Below are 16,230 nucleotides of genomic sequence, written 5' to 3'. Positions count from 1 at the left end.
CACTGCAGGCTAAGTCACGAATGCTTTCCACACCCTGTTGGACAGACACCCCCTCATCAGCTGAAGCTGTTGACACAAGCTTTACCAAAACAAATACATCTTACTGGCATTTCTGTTTTAAATGCATCTCAGTTATTAAGAAATAGCAGAGCACATCAATACAAAAGCCAGATGTGCTGCATCTAGAAACACCTCTGCTTTCTTGCTAGGCCTGTCATGAGCCAGAGCTTGATTAGTGAAATGAGAAAAAAAAATGGTCCAAAGGAAAAAAAAAAGGCAAACTACAGCGCAGACTTGCTTTCTCATTTCTGCAACTCTAGACTACAATTTTTCAGACTGTACACAACCATGGGAAAAATGACACCACTGTCACGTTTGCAGGCTTTGGCATGGTAATGCCTAAATCACGAGGATCTTCCTGTAATGCCACAGAAATGGCTCTGGACATTACTGCTCTGGGACTTCTCTACAGCTCATACAGAAAATCCTTGAAAATTCTTCTCTTCATAAAATTCTTCACAAAAATTCTTCATACTCCATAAAATATTGCTCCTAGGATCCAACAGTAATTCATAAGATGAACTAAACGGGTGTGCCCTGTAGCCCAGAACATTGTGAAATAACAAGAACGGAAAGACATAAAATAGAAGTAAACATGATCTCTCGCTGCTGATGCTTCTGAATAAAAATGACAGTGACTGTCTAGCATCTTTAGTTCCAAAAACAAGACAAATAAAAGTTAGAGTTTCAATTACATTCGTGGACAAAAGAGGAAATTAACTCATTTCAGGAGTATCCCAGTAAAAGTAATTTTATAAGGTTACTTCTTGAGCATTCTTGAGCTTCAGTTTGACTGACTTAGGGGCCTGACATCCCTTTTTTTTGCAGTGAGATGGTAACTTACCTCCTGACGTAAAGCTCATATATTTCTGGTTGTTAACTGTTTCTTTGGAATCATAAAATTTGAGGACATCTAGAACTGCTTGTGGGTTCTTCTTCTGCTCTAGTTTTGTTATGTTGGAGGTCTGTAGTAGCCTGGCCCACTGCTCTGGAATGCCCTGTAGATGCCAAGGGGAAAGAATGTTAATTTAGAGTATTTAAGAGCTGCAGCTGTACAGATCTTTACCAAGATCCCATGCTACCTGTAAGGTTACTTTCAGAAATTTTGATTGATACCTTACATTAAAATTAGAAGCTTAAACAGTAGATGCTATCATTCTCTTCTCTAACAAAATACAGAGATAAAACCAGGATCCAACTTTAAAAAGAAAAGAAAGTTATGATCGTGACAGGAAAAAAAGTGCATGAAACTCATCTTTAAATCAATTCTGCTCTTCCATGGAATAATGATTTAAGGCTTAGCTCGTTTTCCTGGTGATTCAGTGCAGACATGACAAGACTATTCTGTATTTGTGGACAACACAGTGTATTTTAGGAGCTTTACACTGGATTTTTAATGCTTAATAATGCAAACACATTGCTGAAATGATTCACTGCTGTCTGATTAAAAGGTAAACCCCACCCTGATAAGACAATTTTCAGCATTATCAGGGAACACGGAGGGGTTAAGCATCTGTGTTTAAATTCTCAAAATTGTAACACTGAGTTGTACCACAGCTACTGCTGCTAAGGACGTCTCTTTTCTGAGCTCCTGCAGCTCTGTAAGTTCTTGACTGTAAAACTGCAGAAATTCAGGACTCAGAAAACAGGCTGAGAGTGCCAATGCCTTGTATGAATTCTCAAACATCTAACGAGGAAGGGTGGCATTTGAGAATTGATCCAATCACTGAAAGCCACTGAAATCACTTCATTGGAATTGTATTAACAAACATTGCTTTAAATATCCAGTATAATTTCCTAAATTTGAGAGCCTATAATTTTCCCCATTTACTGCACAGCCAACATCTACCAGCGAATTTGTAGGGCTTACTGAATGACAAACTACACCTGAAGTGCATTTACGCTTACCCTTGGTGCCACCCCAACCTAGATACACATTTTAACATGGCTTCTTCCTAAGAAGTTCTCTGCAAAACAATGTGTGACATGGGCCTCCAGAGTTTGGGATTAATGAAAAAAAAGTGGGATAAGCCAAGCAACAAATCTACTGCACACACATCAACCTGCTGCTGCAGTGCTATGACATCTCAAAGAAGCACTTTGATGCAAGCTTCTTTTGGGCCTGTGACGCACCTCTGGGAGCTTCCCTGTGCACATCTGTGAGCCATAGAGATCTGGCTGTAATGGACGTAAATAAAGAAAGAAAAGAAAGTTAAAACAGAATGTGGGACAACTTAGAAGGTGGTAGGAGGTGAAACCAATGGGCCAAAATGGGGAAAGTCCCATCTAAAATGGGAGCTCTGAGGTAGGTACCAAATAGGTGGCGGACAGGCTACAGGAAGGCAGGCTTAGGAAAACAGAAAACTCACGACCGTTCCAAAGTTTGGAAGCATCATTCCCCCTCCTCACTTTTTTAAAGCCAGTTTTAATCTCCCTTCTAAAAATGCATTACTGAGGATTTACGGCAAGTGACTAGAAAAATTGCTCGTGGTTTCTTTCTTTTTTTTTTTTTTTAATTAAAAAATAAAGATAAAAGAGAAATATCTGGGCTTTTACTGTTTGTCTAGTTTTTAAAGCCAGGTCAGCAATTTTGAATGGCTCTACACGAGATATTCCAATGGTTCCCCAGCCCCACGATCACAATTGGCCACTGCACGAGTCAACAAAGTGCAATGGAGAAAGCAGCTGGTCAAACTCAGATTTCACACTGGGAGGTTGTGTGTGGTCATAATCCAAATAACCTACATGTGCCAGTCTGAAAATTGGGGCAATTCAGAAGGCTTTATTGAATTAATCATGTGTGAGCTTTGGAGCTTTAGCCACACCTTTCTCCCACTTGCAAATCCTGTAATCTTGAAACTTTAAAAGTTTGGTTGGTGACCGTGTCTTATTCTAGACTGGGGATCAGGAAACTGTTCCAAAAATGCATGCCTCACAAGATGCACTCAAAGCCCTGCAAACCACACTTCTTCCTCCATTCAGAAAATGCAACTGTTTCTTCAAAATCAATCGATATGAAGCTCTGGAAGCATGCTCCCACCCAACAGTTTTGAGCCAATTTTATTTTGGGCTTTATATCCTAATTCTTAGCAAGTGGGGTTGCTCCAAGCATGGTGAAATGGAGATATAAAATACATTCATGAGCAACAACGCAGCTTGGTACTCAAGGCTGAAAGCCAAAACTCAGGAGCCCATGCAGGTGTCCCCAACTTTGCTTTGAGATGCAACTAAGGGCAGTCAGGTGATGCAGCCAGGGGGTGCCTGTTAGGTGTTAAAACGTGGTTCGATGCATTGCACATAACCGGCAGAGCAAACACTAATGGCATGACAACTGGAATAATCTGAAACTTAACAACAAACAAAAACATACCATGAAACCATTTTTGCACATGGATTGCACATTCCCATGGCACTTCCAAACTTTTGAAGGAGACAGACAGTGTTGTCACTAGACAGTGGGAATATTTGTACAGGGTATGGCTACTGGCAGCCCCTGCAGCAGGACTGCCCGGCTGATACACCAGTTGGACCCAGGCTGGGACAAATCAGACATGTCAGACGTGACACGAAATGCAATGCTTGCATCTGGAGACTCACTGGGGGCTGGCAGGTAGCTCTTAACAGCGCGACTCCCTTGCTGACTGACATTTTGCTCCACTAAGGACGGCAGAGCTCAGTCTTGTGCTGGCAAGCTGCATGGGAGGAGTCACCTTTCCCTTTGGTTCGTTTTAAATTGGTCGGAGCCTTCCCGATGTGCAGCACTGCACTTGCACAATTTAGGAACAAGAATTGCTGTAGAAACATTGTGAGAAGCAGTAGCTGTCTCATGTCTGCTATTTTCAAAGAGTATTAAAAAGAAGTAGTGCTACAGCAGTAACAGTGAATAGTTAGCCACGTTTTGTCCTGTGAAGGGCTAGGACCTGTGCTGGTAGCATCTCGTGAAAATCAACAAACTCCAAAGCTACAGACTGTTTTGACGGAGTGGATAATAGCAATAATATTCGCACTGATTCAAACCCTCATCTCTGAAGTAGGTAGGGAACTTAGAACTCAAGTGCGTTAAGCTCTGCTGCCCTCCTTTTTGCTGCAGCTGGCAGGGGTGCACAACTAACTGGGATCCTCGCCACCAGCCAGCCTAGGAGAGAACAGGTAGTTAGTGACCCGTTGCGTTTGCATGCAGCAAGAAGGAAGAAGTCTGAAGCACAGGGCAGAAATACAGGCAGTAGGCTGAAAGAAAGGATAGAGGAAAGGAAGAATAGCTCAACATTCAGTGGGGAGAACAGTGAAACAAGGAAGGAAGGAAGAAGTAAGAAACTCCAACACAAAAATGGAGAAAACAAAAGCGGAACGTGTAACGTGGTAACAAGATAGAGAATGGTGCTGAAGAGAAACCTGAGCAATAAAGCGGCTACAGAGAGGGGCAGAGAGGAAAAAGAGAAAAAGCAGGGTAGCAGGGAAAACACAATTTTAAACTTTTATGCTAAGTTTCTGAACGCAAATGGCCACATTGGCATATTTTAAATGAGTATTTAATCAAGCACTAGGGTTCAGCACAAAAATAAATTTTGAAAGATTTTATCTTTTTTTAAACTAAAGCTAATTAACTAGTCTACATATTTTAAATGTAGCTGTGTTTCCTAGTTACTCAGAATTTTCCAGTTTCACTGCTTCTTTGAAGACACTTTTTTTTCATTCTGTGCGTCCTTTTCCTTTCCCTGTTGCTAGTACCATTACTGCTGCTGCTGAAGTGTACAGGAAGTTTCCAGCCTCCTGAAATGCTTTTGAGAAGCAAAAATAGCAACAAAAGTAAAAAAGTGATGAAGAAGCAACATTTAGGGCTCAAATTCCAGAAACCAAGCAGACTTTGTCCAAGCGAGTGATTTGTCCCATCCTGCGTGGTGTATGCAGCACACGCCGCAGCCTGACATACGGTGAGAACAGTCTGACCACTTAGCTCCCGGGGTCCTACCGATGGGACGGAGAGTTGCTGATGTCTCCTCTCACCTCCGCAGTTCAACCACGTGTAAGCTTACTGCCACCTCAGCTTCACTGAGTGCTGGTTTCAGCCCCTAGCCAGCAGTCTGAGAGAAAATGCTTTGAAGTCCCCTGCAGACTTCAAGGAGCTTCTATCAGACTCGATTTTCCCAATGCTTCATGTACTTTGTGATATAAGGAAAAAAAGCTGACTGCTACTTTATTGACACATAAAGGCTAGATATTCATCTGCTCACCTAGCCTAACGGGCACAGTTTGAAGATTACTGAATTAAAATGAACGGGCTTCCACAGTGCCGCTGCTTTCTCAGCATCTCCAAGAGCTGTCTGCAGAGCAGCTGGACTTTGCACTTTGGGGCTGAGTGTCTACAGCAAGACAGACGCTATGCACGTGTGCGGGGTTTTTTGGTGCTTTCCCAAAGACTGAACAACCAGCCTGCGGGACTGGTAAAAGCAGACACCTATGTTTTTCTTAAGTTTTCATTTTCCACAGACACTCTGCTGATAATCCTTGGAGAAAAAAAAGCAGCCTGAATCAGAAGTAAAACACCCCAACCCCTAAAAGCCCAAAAAATAAAGGTCTCTTTCTTCACAGCCTGGCCGTTGTCATCTGAAGTTTCTGGCAACAGGCAGCTATTTTACCATCAAGAAAGCAGAAGTTTTAGTAAACATGCAACATAGCAGTCACTTACTGTGAATTCTCCAGTGACGGCATCAAACCCCACATGAATCGTGTGTTCAAAGTCTGAAGGAAGAGAGATCTCCGGACGTTCTTTCTCTTTCTTCTTGTTGGCTAGGGGCAAAACGTTAACATGCACTTATTTTCTGTACAGCTTTTCATTCAGAAAAATATCACAATCATGTGCACTCAAAACAGGGTTTTAAAACTGGGTAACAGTTCAAAGGTTACTTGACAATCAATACAACACCAGCCTGAACGTCAGCCCCCACTTTGAGAAGGTCTAGAAGGTGATATTGGATTTTGGGTTTCTTCCAATCGGTGTCACAGGTGCCAAAGCAAGGGAATTTAAGTTCACCAAGTAGTCTCCTTATGCCACCTCTACCCAGTATGACTTCTACTATCAGTTCTTTTCTCCACCAAGTTTTCCTATCTAGCCACTGAATTCCTGTTTGACTTTGCTCTCTGGGCTCCTGCAGAAGTCTCCAGGACATGCACGTGGGAGCCTGTCTGCACGCGTGTCTGCCCCACCATGCTCTGAACCTGACGAAGTCAGCCAACTCAGAGGGGAGAGGTTTTAAAGATAACCAGGTTCCTAAAAGTCCTGTGAAAACAGGCAGGGTGTTTGGCAAACTCCCAAACACAGCTGAAGGCAGCATAAACCTATGTTCAAATCCTCATTCTGCTGACAAGCACTTGAATTATTTGGCTTCCCTGGAGTACCCACACACTCCGGGAGTGACCACCATGTGGTTGAACAATCCCGTGCACAGCATCTGTGGGATCCTCCTTAGTGCCAGGGGTGTAACAGCTGAGGGGGAAGCTGCTGTTCTACCAAACACGTTTGTCATCTCAGTGACAAAATTACATCCTAGCGATGGGAATGGAGCAAATATTACAGTGTCCACTTGTAGGATGGGAAAGTTAGAAATGCAAACTCAGGAAATAAGACACATGCAAAACTCTCATGATGCATGCATGCAAAAAATAATTAAAAAACGGCATCATCTTATGTTTATAAATTGAGCACCCTGCACCTCAGGGTCCTGCCTTTCCTCTGCCATCCTTCTGTTCATCTCAGGTATCCCTGCTGTAGGTATCCTCATTACGGCCCTGAGCAGCTTGGTCTGTAGGTCTGGTGAAATAGGACTTCGTGCTAACAACTGAGCAACCCAGAGCTGTACGAGATGTTTATACTGGGCTTATCTCGATGGACCCTCCATCAGGATCTCTAAATGCCACTGCGTGACCATTTATTAACGATAATAGGAAAATGACAACGTGTGCCACAGTTACACACCAGCAGGAGGGAAAGGAGCAATCGCTCAGTTCCCATCTTTACCTTCAATGTTCCCTCTGTGCAGTGCCAGTGCCAGCCCTGCTCTGCACATCGAAAGAGCTGGAGGAAGACAATGCTGCAAGCTCCAGCACAAGCTTCCCCTTTACACCGCTGTCAGCCACGACAGAGCTTTGCAAAATCTATCTTCTGTCACATCAGCCTTTGCTGCTCACGGACTCGTCATCAGCCCGTGTTTTAGCATTACATCTGCCCACTCCATGAGCTCCTCACCCAAGGGCTGAGCTCCCAGGGCACCAGCACCCCTCCCGTCCTGCCTCTGCTCCCAGACAGCACGGCTCCCCGCAGCAAGCCACTCCGAGTCGTCTTTTAGCTTATAAAGGGAAGCTTCTCCTGCCTCATTTTTCTTCTTCTACCTTGCAGCCTCGTTTAGCTGGAAGATGGTCTGTTCCTCCTAATTAAAATCCAGAGTACTTGGGATGTTTCTAATTCTTTCCCTGCGCTGTTGCATTCATCCTCATTAAATAATTAACTGCCACCTTTCGGCTGTACTGCAGCCCCCTACACAATGTTCACTGATGAATTATTTTCACTTGGCATTCAATAAGGATAGCAGCAATGTATCACATATGAATGCAGAGGCTTTTTGCCTTCTTTTATCTCTAAGGTGGCATTGCTTTAATTTTCAGGATAAATGTTGCCAGTTCGAAGATGCCATCTTTGTTCAGCACACCGAACTTTTTGGTGTAGATAACGCTGGCTTCTCCTTACCTCATCATTTGCAAGCAAATGTGGTGAAAATTAGATCTAAAGGGTCAACAAATTCAGTTTAAAGCAACAGTCAAATCTGTGTGTGAAACAAGGCAGTAGAGAAAACGTTCCAGCAGCAGCAGCACTCGGCCTTTCCAGGCCGCTCCTGCGGGGACAAACAGCCCAGCTCCGTCCTCACCGCTTGGCTCCTCTGTTTCTCAGGGCTCCCCTATGCAGATGTGGTGTGAACTACACACAGAATTAAGTATCTCCTCGCAGCCCCCCCAGCAGCCTGATCCTCTTCTTTCTCCTCCACTGATCTGAAACACCTGGAGCTTCACTCCTTTCCTCTGCCCTTTCTCTGGACAGGAGGCATCCAGATGACTTCAGGTCAGACTCCTTCCACCCAGCACCTTCTCTGGGAGCGATGTTACTCCCAGTGGTCTTTACACAGACGTACCTCTGGAGGTGAAAGGAGGATCTGAGCCGTGCTGGGCCTGCCCCCTCTGACTGCCTTAGGTTCAGTGCTCTGCAGGGTTCAGATGTGACATTAATTTCTTGCACAGCAATCGCAGGGGGTTGGAAGAGCAAGGCTGGATGCAAACCGCTGGGAGAGCACAAGCCATTGCCTTCTGTTCTCAGGTCTCCTGAGGCACCAGCACTTTGCTGAAAGGAAACACCGTGGTCCCACCACCACCACTACCTCCGAAGAAAATGGCCCATGTCACAGCGTCGGCATGGGACACGGGGAATGGGTTCGATTCCTTGCTCCACACACAGATCCCAGGTGACACCAGGAATGTATTTCAGTATTCCTGCCCCAGGGAACGGGGTGCCTTCCCCAGCGATGGGGCGAGAGGAGCTGTACCAAGGGATGGAAGGAGATCAGGTGCGACTTCAGTGGCTTGCTTTGACTGGAGAAACACAGGCAGGCCCTGCACAGTCATCAGTGGCTTACCAAAGCAAGGTTTTGTATGCAGAAGTGCTCAGACCCTACCTGAAAACCAAGGTATTACATTCCAGGAGCACGAACAGTGGGGGCCCCTGAGCACAGCAGTGCCAGCACAAACCCCTGCCTGGAAAGGAGCACAGCACCACCTCCATCCTCGCATCCCTGCTGTCTGGGGAGCAAACAAAAGGCAACACAGCTCCTGCAGCTTTAGGCACGAACACACTGCCACGGTGTTTTCACGTTCTGTGTGCTCACACCAGCAGCAGGCTATCCCTATAAATCTGCAAGGATGCAAAGCGTTGCACCCAGGGCGAGCAGCCGTCTTCATCACCTTCTGTGTTTATAAGCAGGACTCTCAAAAACGTGTCTGTGAGTCTGCAAAGCTCGCATTCGCCAGCTGATGTCCTGACCCAGAAGCCGACCATGAGATGAAACCACCTCAAGGAGCTTGACCAGCCCAGTTAAATTTCCTCCATTTATTATTTCACCCAACAAAATTAAGCTATAACTCTTAGCTTTCTTTCCCTCCCAGCCACATTTAAAACCATGACTCTTCCATGCTTCCTAAGACTGCTCTGTCTGATAGTTAATTACGTCTATTTTTAATGTCACTGCCCATTTCCAGGAGGGGACGTTTCTGGATCTCCCTGTTTCCACACACATTTCGCACTGCACCTCCTGCTTTAGAGCCATGCCCTCGGAGAGGCACAAACCACTCTGCCAGCAGCCAGGGGAAGAAGTGACCCGAGCCATTCTGGGAATCAAACCAGCAGGGATGGATTTTAAATCTGGCCTTTAAAAAGCATCCATTGAAAATTCATTTTGTTCCCAGAAGGAAACATTGGGGGAAGTGCTCTGCAGGGTGAACCTGACAGATCTGCCTGAGGCGTGGTCCAGCGGGTCACCGATGGCCGGGGTCTGCGAGGACACCTGGATGTCACCCAGCCCCACGGCCTGCTCCTAGCTGGCCACCTGGAGCAGCTGCCCCGGACAGTGTCCAGCTGAATACCCCCAAGGATGGAGATTTCACAGCCTCTCTGGGCAACTTGCTTCAGTGTTCAACCATAACCACAGTTAAACAACGACAAAAAAAATTGTTATGCTTGAAGTGTAAATTTCAACCCCAAATTCCCTGTATTTCAGTTTGTTTACGCTGCCTTCTGTACTGCACTGGGCACAACAGGCGAGGTCCCCGTGTCTTTTTCCTCTGAAGTGCTTTTCAGCTGGATGCCCCCAGTGCGTACTGGTGCACGGGGCTGTTCCTGCCCAGGTGCAGCCCTCTACGTCTCCCTTCCTTGACTTTCACAAGGTTCCTGTCTGTCCATTTCTCCAGGCTGTCGAGGTTTCTGCGCCACACCATCTGCTGTGTCAATCACTCCTCCTGGTTTTCCATCACCCACACACCTGCCGAGAAAGCTGCAGCCTGTCCCATCACCCCGCTCATCACTGAAGCGGTCAGACACTGCTGGCCCCAGTGTTCAGCTCCTGGGCTACTCTGCAAATGACTGGCCTCCAGCGGGATTTCACGGCGCTGATCCTAACGCTTTGCGACCAGCATTTCAACCAGTTTGCAGTTCACCCCACTGTCCACTCACCTACATTGTGCTTCAGCAGATTTTCTCCGAGGATGTACCAAGGGAGGCTGTGTTAGCACCTCACTCGAGAAAATACCCACTGCTCTCCCTGCACCACCAAGCCTGCCATCCCAAGGTAGAAAGCTGTCAGGATGGTTAACCATGACTTCCCCTTTGTAAATCCATGCTGACTACTTCTGGCCACAGAAGTAGTGTCCTCTATTGGTTTGGAAATGGTTTCCGGGAAGATTTGCTCCGCTAACTTCCCAGGCACCAAGGTGAGGCTGACTGGCACGTGGTTCCCTGGATCCTCCTTCTGGAGGACAGAAGGGCCCGTCACTTTTTTTCCAGTTGTCAGGCAACTCATCCAATCACCATGACCTTTCAAAAATAATCGAGTGCCTTGCAATGCCATCAGTCAGCTCCCTCAGCACTCATGGGTGCTGCCCATCAGGTCCCATGACATTAAAAAAGAGGATTAAGTTTCCTTGATTCTGAAAATACATTAACTCAAGACTTACCCCATTCCACCAATGCATTTTAAAGAATGCAACTGAAATGCTGTTTAAAAGATTCTCTCCGTGACCACACCCAGCAGGTTTTAAAACAAAGCCATTCCGCATCATCTATCACTGCAGAAGCGACAAGCACAAAAAGCCTTGCTCCTGTTCATGGAATGCAAGTGTATTAAAAAAAAAAAGTGTCAGGCATATTGCCTTCGCACTTCTGCAAATGTGTTTTGCAAAGCACGCAACTTCAGCTCTGTTTTTACTGCAAACCCAAAGCGAAACCCAAAGAAAAGGATTCCCCAACTTAACTGTAGAGGTATTTTTAAAAGGCAAGTCGCACAACATGCGTGCATGTTTTACTGGCTTCCCAAAGACAAGAAGTAACTGACTGAACACCTCCTCCTCTTTTGAAACATGTTACTAGAGTAATTGGAACAGAAGGCTTTGGAAGGACTTTTAATTACCATGTTCTGCAACTGAAACAGAAAGAAAACAGAGGCAGAAAGTAAACACAGCAACCGACAGAAAGCAAGACAAAGGTGGAGCCACCCGTTCGCACTGCTGATACTTTACTTTTATCCCCTCCTCCTGGGAAGATGGAGCGAAGCCTGGCTTTCTTGTTCTTCTCCTCAGGGGCCATGGGGAGCGGTTTTGAACTGTGGTTTAGTGCTGAAGAATCGCGATTGTTGCTGTTCATTCTCAACGGTGGGGCTGGAGGTTTCTCTTCAATATCCAGACTATCGGACATCTTCAGCAGCCCTCACAGCCTCCTGCAAAAGCAGAACAGAAAGCATGCCTGTCAAGGGAGGATGCCAAGGCCAGTGTCCTGGGGAGGAGAGGAAAGAAAAAAGCCTTCTGCTGGAATAAGCCTGTCTGCTAGAGGGTTGCTCTGAATAAGGTTACTGTGTTTGCTATAAATACATGCAGTGACTAATTCCTAAAAATCATTGTACCACTTCAAAAATAAAGACTTTAAGAAGGATAAAAAAAAGCTTTATTTATTTATTTATTTATTTATTTTAATATTTACAACTTTTTTTTATGCAGTTGTTTACAAACCAAACCTTCCTCTAGAACCAGACCTCCAAAGCCAAGTTCACATGACTTACTAAAACTGTCTTGTACTAGTGGACCACTTGTCTGATGTCAGAAAGAGGGTGGATGCTGGGCTGGTATAGATAGCAAGCGTTAAGATCTGTTCCCTCCCCACTTCGTGTTTGCAGAGGGTTTACTCTTGAGAGTGGGGGGTTTCAAAAGGAACCATCTTGCCAAAGGAAATTTATTCAGAAGCACCGATTAAAAATATTTTTGCACATAAAAATGAGCAAAGCATTGGCTTTAAAATCAGTCAAAACCTAAGCAGGAAAATGATCACATCCTGAAAACATTCAAGTCTTCCTCTTTCTGTCCTGTTCCCACACGGGTACCGCAGGGTTGTTTGTGGCACAGCTTTGAGCACAGCACCATAAAGTCCTGAGCACGGTACACCAGAAGGAAGGGACATGTGCAGCCTTCTGTTGACCCCCTGAGAACAGGGTTACTGATCTAAGGAAAAAAAAAAAAAACACCCAGAAATTGTTATACAAGATTTGCAAGGTGGGGAAACACAAGGCAGGTACTGCTTTTGAAATTCCTGATCTTTCCAGTGTATCCTAAATATTAAAATTCAAGCCTGGATTAGCCAGCTGGTTTAACAAACAACCAGCGCTTGGTAAAATGAACTCCGACTGTTTTAAGACCTGAAAATAGAGTATGATTTCAAACAGATCAGATGTGATGTGGGCTCTAGTGCATATTTTTAAAGGTTACAATTCTCCAAGCACCTTGCCTTCCAACCCCTCCAAAATGAATGTAGCTCCATTTAAGGAAGGCACATGTAGGCCACTGTGCTTGTCGGGTGGATCCTCCCGTGTGCTGATTCACAGATAACACGTTAGTGCAGTCAGCAGCTCCTCTCTTCAATCTGAGATGAGGCAACTCATGTTTTTAGCTGCAGAAGTCAGAGCTTTCTTCAGGAGCATCAGCCAAAGGCAGTGACTGTCACACAACAAGGTCCTGCATCTCGATGAGTAGCAGCACCATTGTGCTCACTTCAGTCAGGTAAAGCTGCCTCATTTTTTTTTTATTATTATTTTTATTTTTTTTCCACAACTGAGGTTAAAGCTCTCTAGAATACCATTTACTTTGATACAGCTGAAATTTTGCCAGGATTTCCAGATGATACATTAATAGGGGATAATCAAACCCACGTTGCCTTACTTGAGAATTCCTTCCGTATAAACACTCAATGACCAACTGAAAAATGGTTTTACTCTAGCCTGTTTTCATGATGATGTGGGCATTTTAGTCTTTGTTACCATTTTCAAATTACTACACATAAACCAATCTTTTTTTTTTTTTTTTTTTTTTTGAACTACTGTATTTATGTTTTTAATTTCATCTAGACAAGATCCCATAATGACAGATCTGGGATTCAAAGCATCTGCCTAACGATAAGAACAATACAGGAAACATGCTCCTCACATCTCCATCTTGCATTAGTCTCTGGGTCTACAAAGCTGGGCTTCTGAACGTCTTGATCCCCAAGGGACCCCAGGCTCCATCCCCAAGGTCGCACAATTGATTAACCCCAGCACAAGCTGGTCCAGCCCTCTCCCCAGCACACACAGCACAAAGCAGGGATCCTGAGGTCTCGATTCACCAACACATACCTGAAGACATCACCAACGCCCATCTGCTCACCGCCCTTGGGGGAGCAGTTTGTATGAGCACTCTTCCCAGCTGACTTCATCAACTGGTTTGTGTTCAATTAGTGATCTGAGTTAACTGGGCAGGCCTTGCCTTCAGAGAGATCGGGAGACCTCAAAGAATTGCTCCACTGGCAGATCAACAAGGTGTTCACCTGCCAAAGGGGATGTCTACCACTGGTCTCAAGGCTGCTGTGGACTGCTAGCCCTTACCTCCAGCTGAGTTTTCACCTCCACGAGAGGTGAGGCTGAACCTCAGGCACCCACCGACCAGCTGGTGGTCCCCAGAGCCTCGCCTTCGTGCCTGGAAGCGTGGAAGAGATCACGCACCCGAAGCTAACCAAGTTGTGTGCTGGAGGCAGCTGGCAGACAGAAAGATGCTTTTGTCTCTTGGAACACATCACTGGGAAAGCACAGAAGCAATGGGCACAGAAAATCCTGGTCCACTGGCATGTGTCGGGTCCCCACAAGAGGGCTCTGCCGACACAGCCCAGCCACCCAGGTAGAGACCTACTGGGAGACTGGCTGTGATGGCAGAGGAATAGGGCTCGGCTGCCTATGGCAGCACGTATGTGGGCAACAATGTGCTTTGTACCATCAGGAAGTAGCAAGAGTTATGCCTAGGCGAGGGTTTGTGCTGATCTGGTTTTCAAGTACAGACTAGCCTACTTACCTGGAGAACTAAACGCTTCTGTAGATTTAGGTCAAACAGTTAACGTTAATGATCTTTGTGATTTTATCCTGAAATGCATGAGAGTTTCCAGTAACGAGGAAAAAAGAGCCAGCATTGAAAAGGACTGAAGGGTAGGGAGGGCTGCCCAGCAGAGCCATGGTGCTCCAGAAAGCCCTTTGCCAGCAAGGCTCTGCATCCACAGCATCTTCCAGCCTGCACCATCGCCGTGCTCTGAGCAGGCAGACATCCTGCAGCCATGCCACTGGGATGCTTTTCTTTTCTCTCCCAGCACCAAGCAATCCCCACAGGCTTTTATTTGCTCTTTAACCCACCTACAAATACTTCTCCGGTGCCAAAGACAGCCTTCGCTCCCCAAGATCATCAGTGTGAGGGCAACCACAGAAGCTGCAAAGCACGTCTTCAGCTTGTTATCAAAAGCAAGACATTTATTCTGTGAAGTCTATTATATGGCACAAAGCTTCAGCTGCCCTCAGAATGGGACAACTGTATCCGTCACTCTATCTGTTTGTAAACAATGCCAGTCTGCTGAAATAGGTCCTCCCATGAGATTTCGTTCCACAAAGAATACCATTAACGGTTTCTGGCCCAATTTGCCTATGATGTAATTATTTCCAAGATCTTGAAAGGAACACTATATTTTGTTCAGAGCTGTTTCAGGCTCAGTTTCAAGAACTGTACAAAGCTCTTTTATTCACATCTAAACCAGAAGAAAGAAGAGGGGGGAAGATAGCCTGAAAGGTTTAACGGTTGATATTAACTTCCTAAAGCTGGTCTAAAAGAAAACTAAAGCAAACCACAAAGCAATACACACTGAGAGACTTACAATTTATGGTTTTCCTGATCAGAGCCCATCTGCTCTTCCATTCATTCTAATTTTGAGAATTTCCATACACCAATGCATCATGGCACAATAAGATACACTGTCATATTTAATTTGAGTGTTTTGTACTGATTTGCTCCAACTTTGAGAAAACCTGCAAAGAATGGAGGGCCAAGGAGCACATAAGCAGCACATAATCCACTGAAGACCTTCTCCTAAGAAGCTATTGAAAGCAAGCTTCTAGGCAAGACAAAGAAAGAAAGAGAAAACTCAACCTCCCACCTGTATCAGAATTGCAAATTCTAGGAGAACAATACTGAATTTGTAGAGTAAGGTACTCCACACCCAAAAGATTGCAAAACCCACAAGACTGACTGAAGGGAAAGGAGCCCAGGGTCTCTGAGCTAATATTCCACAACTCTTGCAAATCCAGGGAGCCATCACGGTGTTGGTTTTCACTCGTGTCACATTTTTTAGAATCCTCCTGCAGCCCTAGGGAGGAAATTTAAAATAAAAACAGAACTGAGACTGCAGAACAGTTCTGTGGAGGAGTCTGCGAGGACCTGGCAAAACCTCCCTGCAGACCTGTGAAACACCGCACCCTGCTTCTGAGGGCTGTGACAGCACACCTCCCAGAGCACTTTGCCATCCTGTGCCAGAGCTGCAGCAGCCACCCTGGCTGTCCTCAGGGACAGCTTTTGGAAGGGCCCAGCTCATGCTTGCCACAAGGGTGGAGCGCACAATCATCAGGATTTTCTCACCTCGTTCTTCCAAGACCCCATCAGAGCAGCCAAGGTGGTGCTGGTAACCTTTTTAAAATAAACTGGTAAGACAGTAACATGCAAAGGCAGATGCCCAACACCTATGTCCAGAGAAGGCTCCTTACAACAGCCAAAGGCTTTAAGGGAGTACTTACGGAAGCAGACTATTCTACTGAAAACACAGCAACAAAAACATATTCAAGTACGTTAGCTAGGGCTTCATGGCCAAGTGGCAAAACTGAAATTAAATTCTCAACCAGGTTGGTGACTTCAACGCAACTATTACAGGGTCAGGGAACAAATTCAATGTCCCTTTCATTCCACCCCACCCCTTCCTACCGTCAGTTTTGTAAGGGTAAAGACAAACACGGACTTTAAATACAGGGCATTCAG

At 45.4% G+C, this 16,230-nt stretch overlaps 1 protein-coding gene across 4 annotated transcripts in view; it reads right to left on the bottom strand.

Annotated features, from left to right (window-relative positions):
• The window catches only part of PAK3 (p21 (RAC1) activated kinase 3), a 173,265-nt gene that overhangs the window by 30,238 nt on the left and 126,797 nt on the right, over positions 1 to 16,230 (bottom strand). For 3 of the 4 annotated variants that reach the window (XM_072042795.1, XM_038184447.2, XM_027465354.3), the window contains exons 2-5: positions 11,389 to 11,585; positions 5,747 to 5,847; positions 2,194 to 2,238; positions 905 to 1,058 (exon numbers count right to left, since the gene is read on the bottom strand). In XM_072042795.1, the coding sequence (XP_071898896.1) occupies positions 905 to 1,058; positions 2,194 to 2,238; positions 5,747 to 5,847; positions 11,389 to 11,563 (475 nt within the window). In that variant the 5' untranslated portion in view covers positions 11,564 to 11,585. The remainder of the gene's footprint in view (positions 1 to 904; positions 1,059 to 2,193; positions 2,239 to 5,746; positions 5,848 to 11,388; positions 11,586 to 16,230) is intronic. The other variant, XM_027465356.3, reaches the window with a different exon arrangement.

This window comes from Anas platyrhynchos, chromosome 10, assembly GCF_047663525.1.
Source record: "Anas platyrhynchos isolate ZD024472 breed Pekin duck chromosome 10, IASCAAS_PekinDuck_T2T, whole genome shotgun sequence".
Taxonomy (NCBI): domain Eukaryota; kingdom Metazoa; phylum Chordata; class Aves; order Anseriformes; family Anatidae; genus Anas; species Anas platyrhynchos.
Note: the sequence above shows the minus strand (reverse complement) of the source record. Positions and strands in the feature narration are given on the sequence as shown.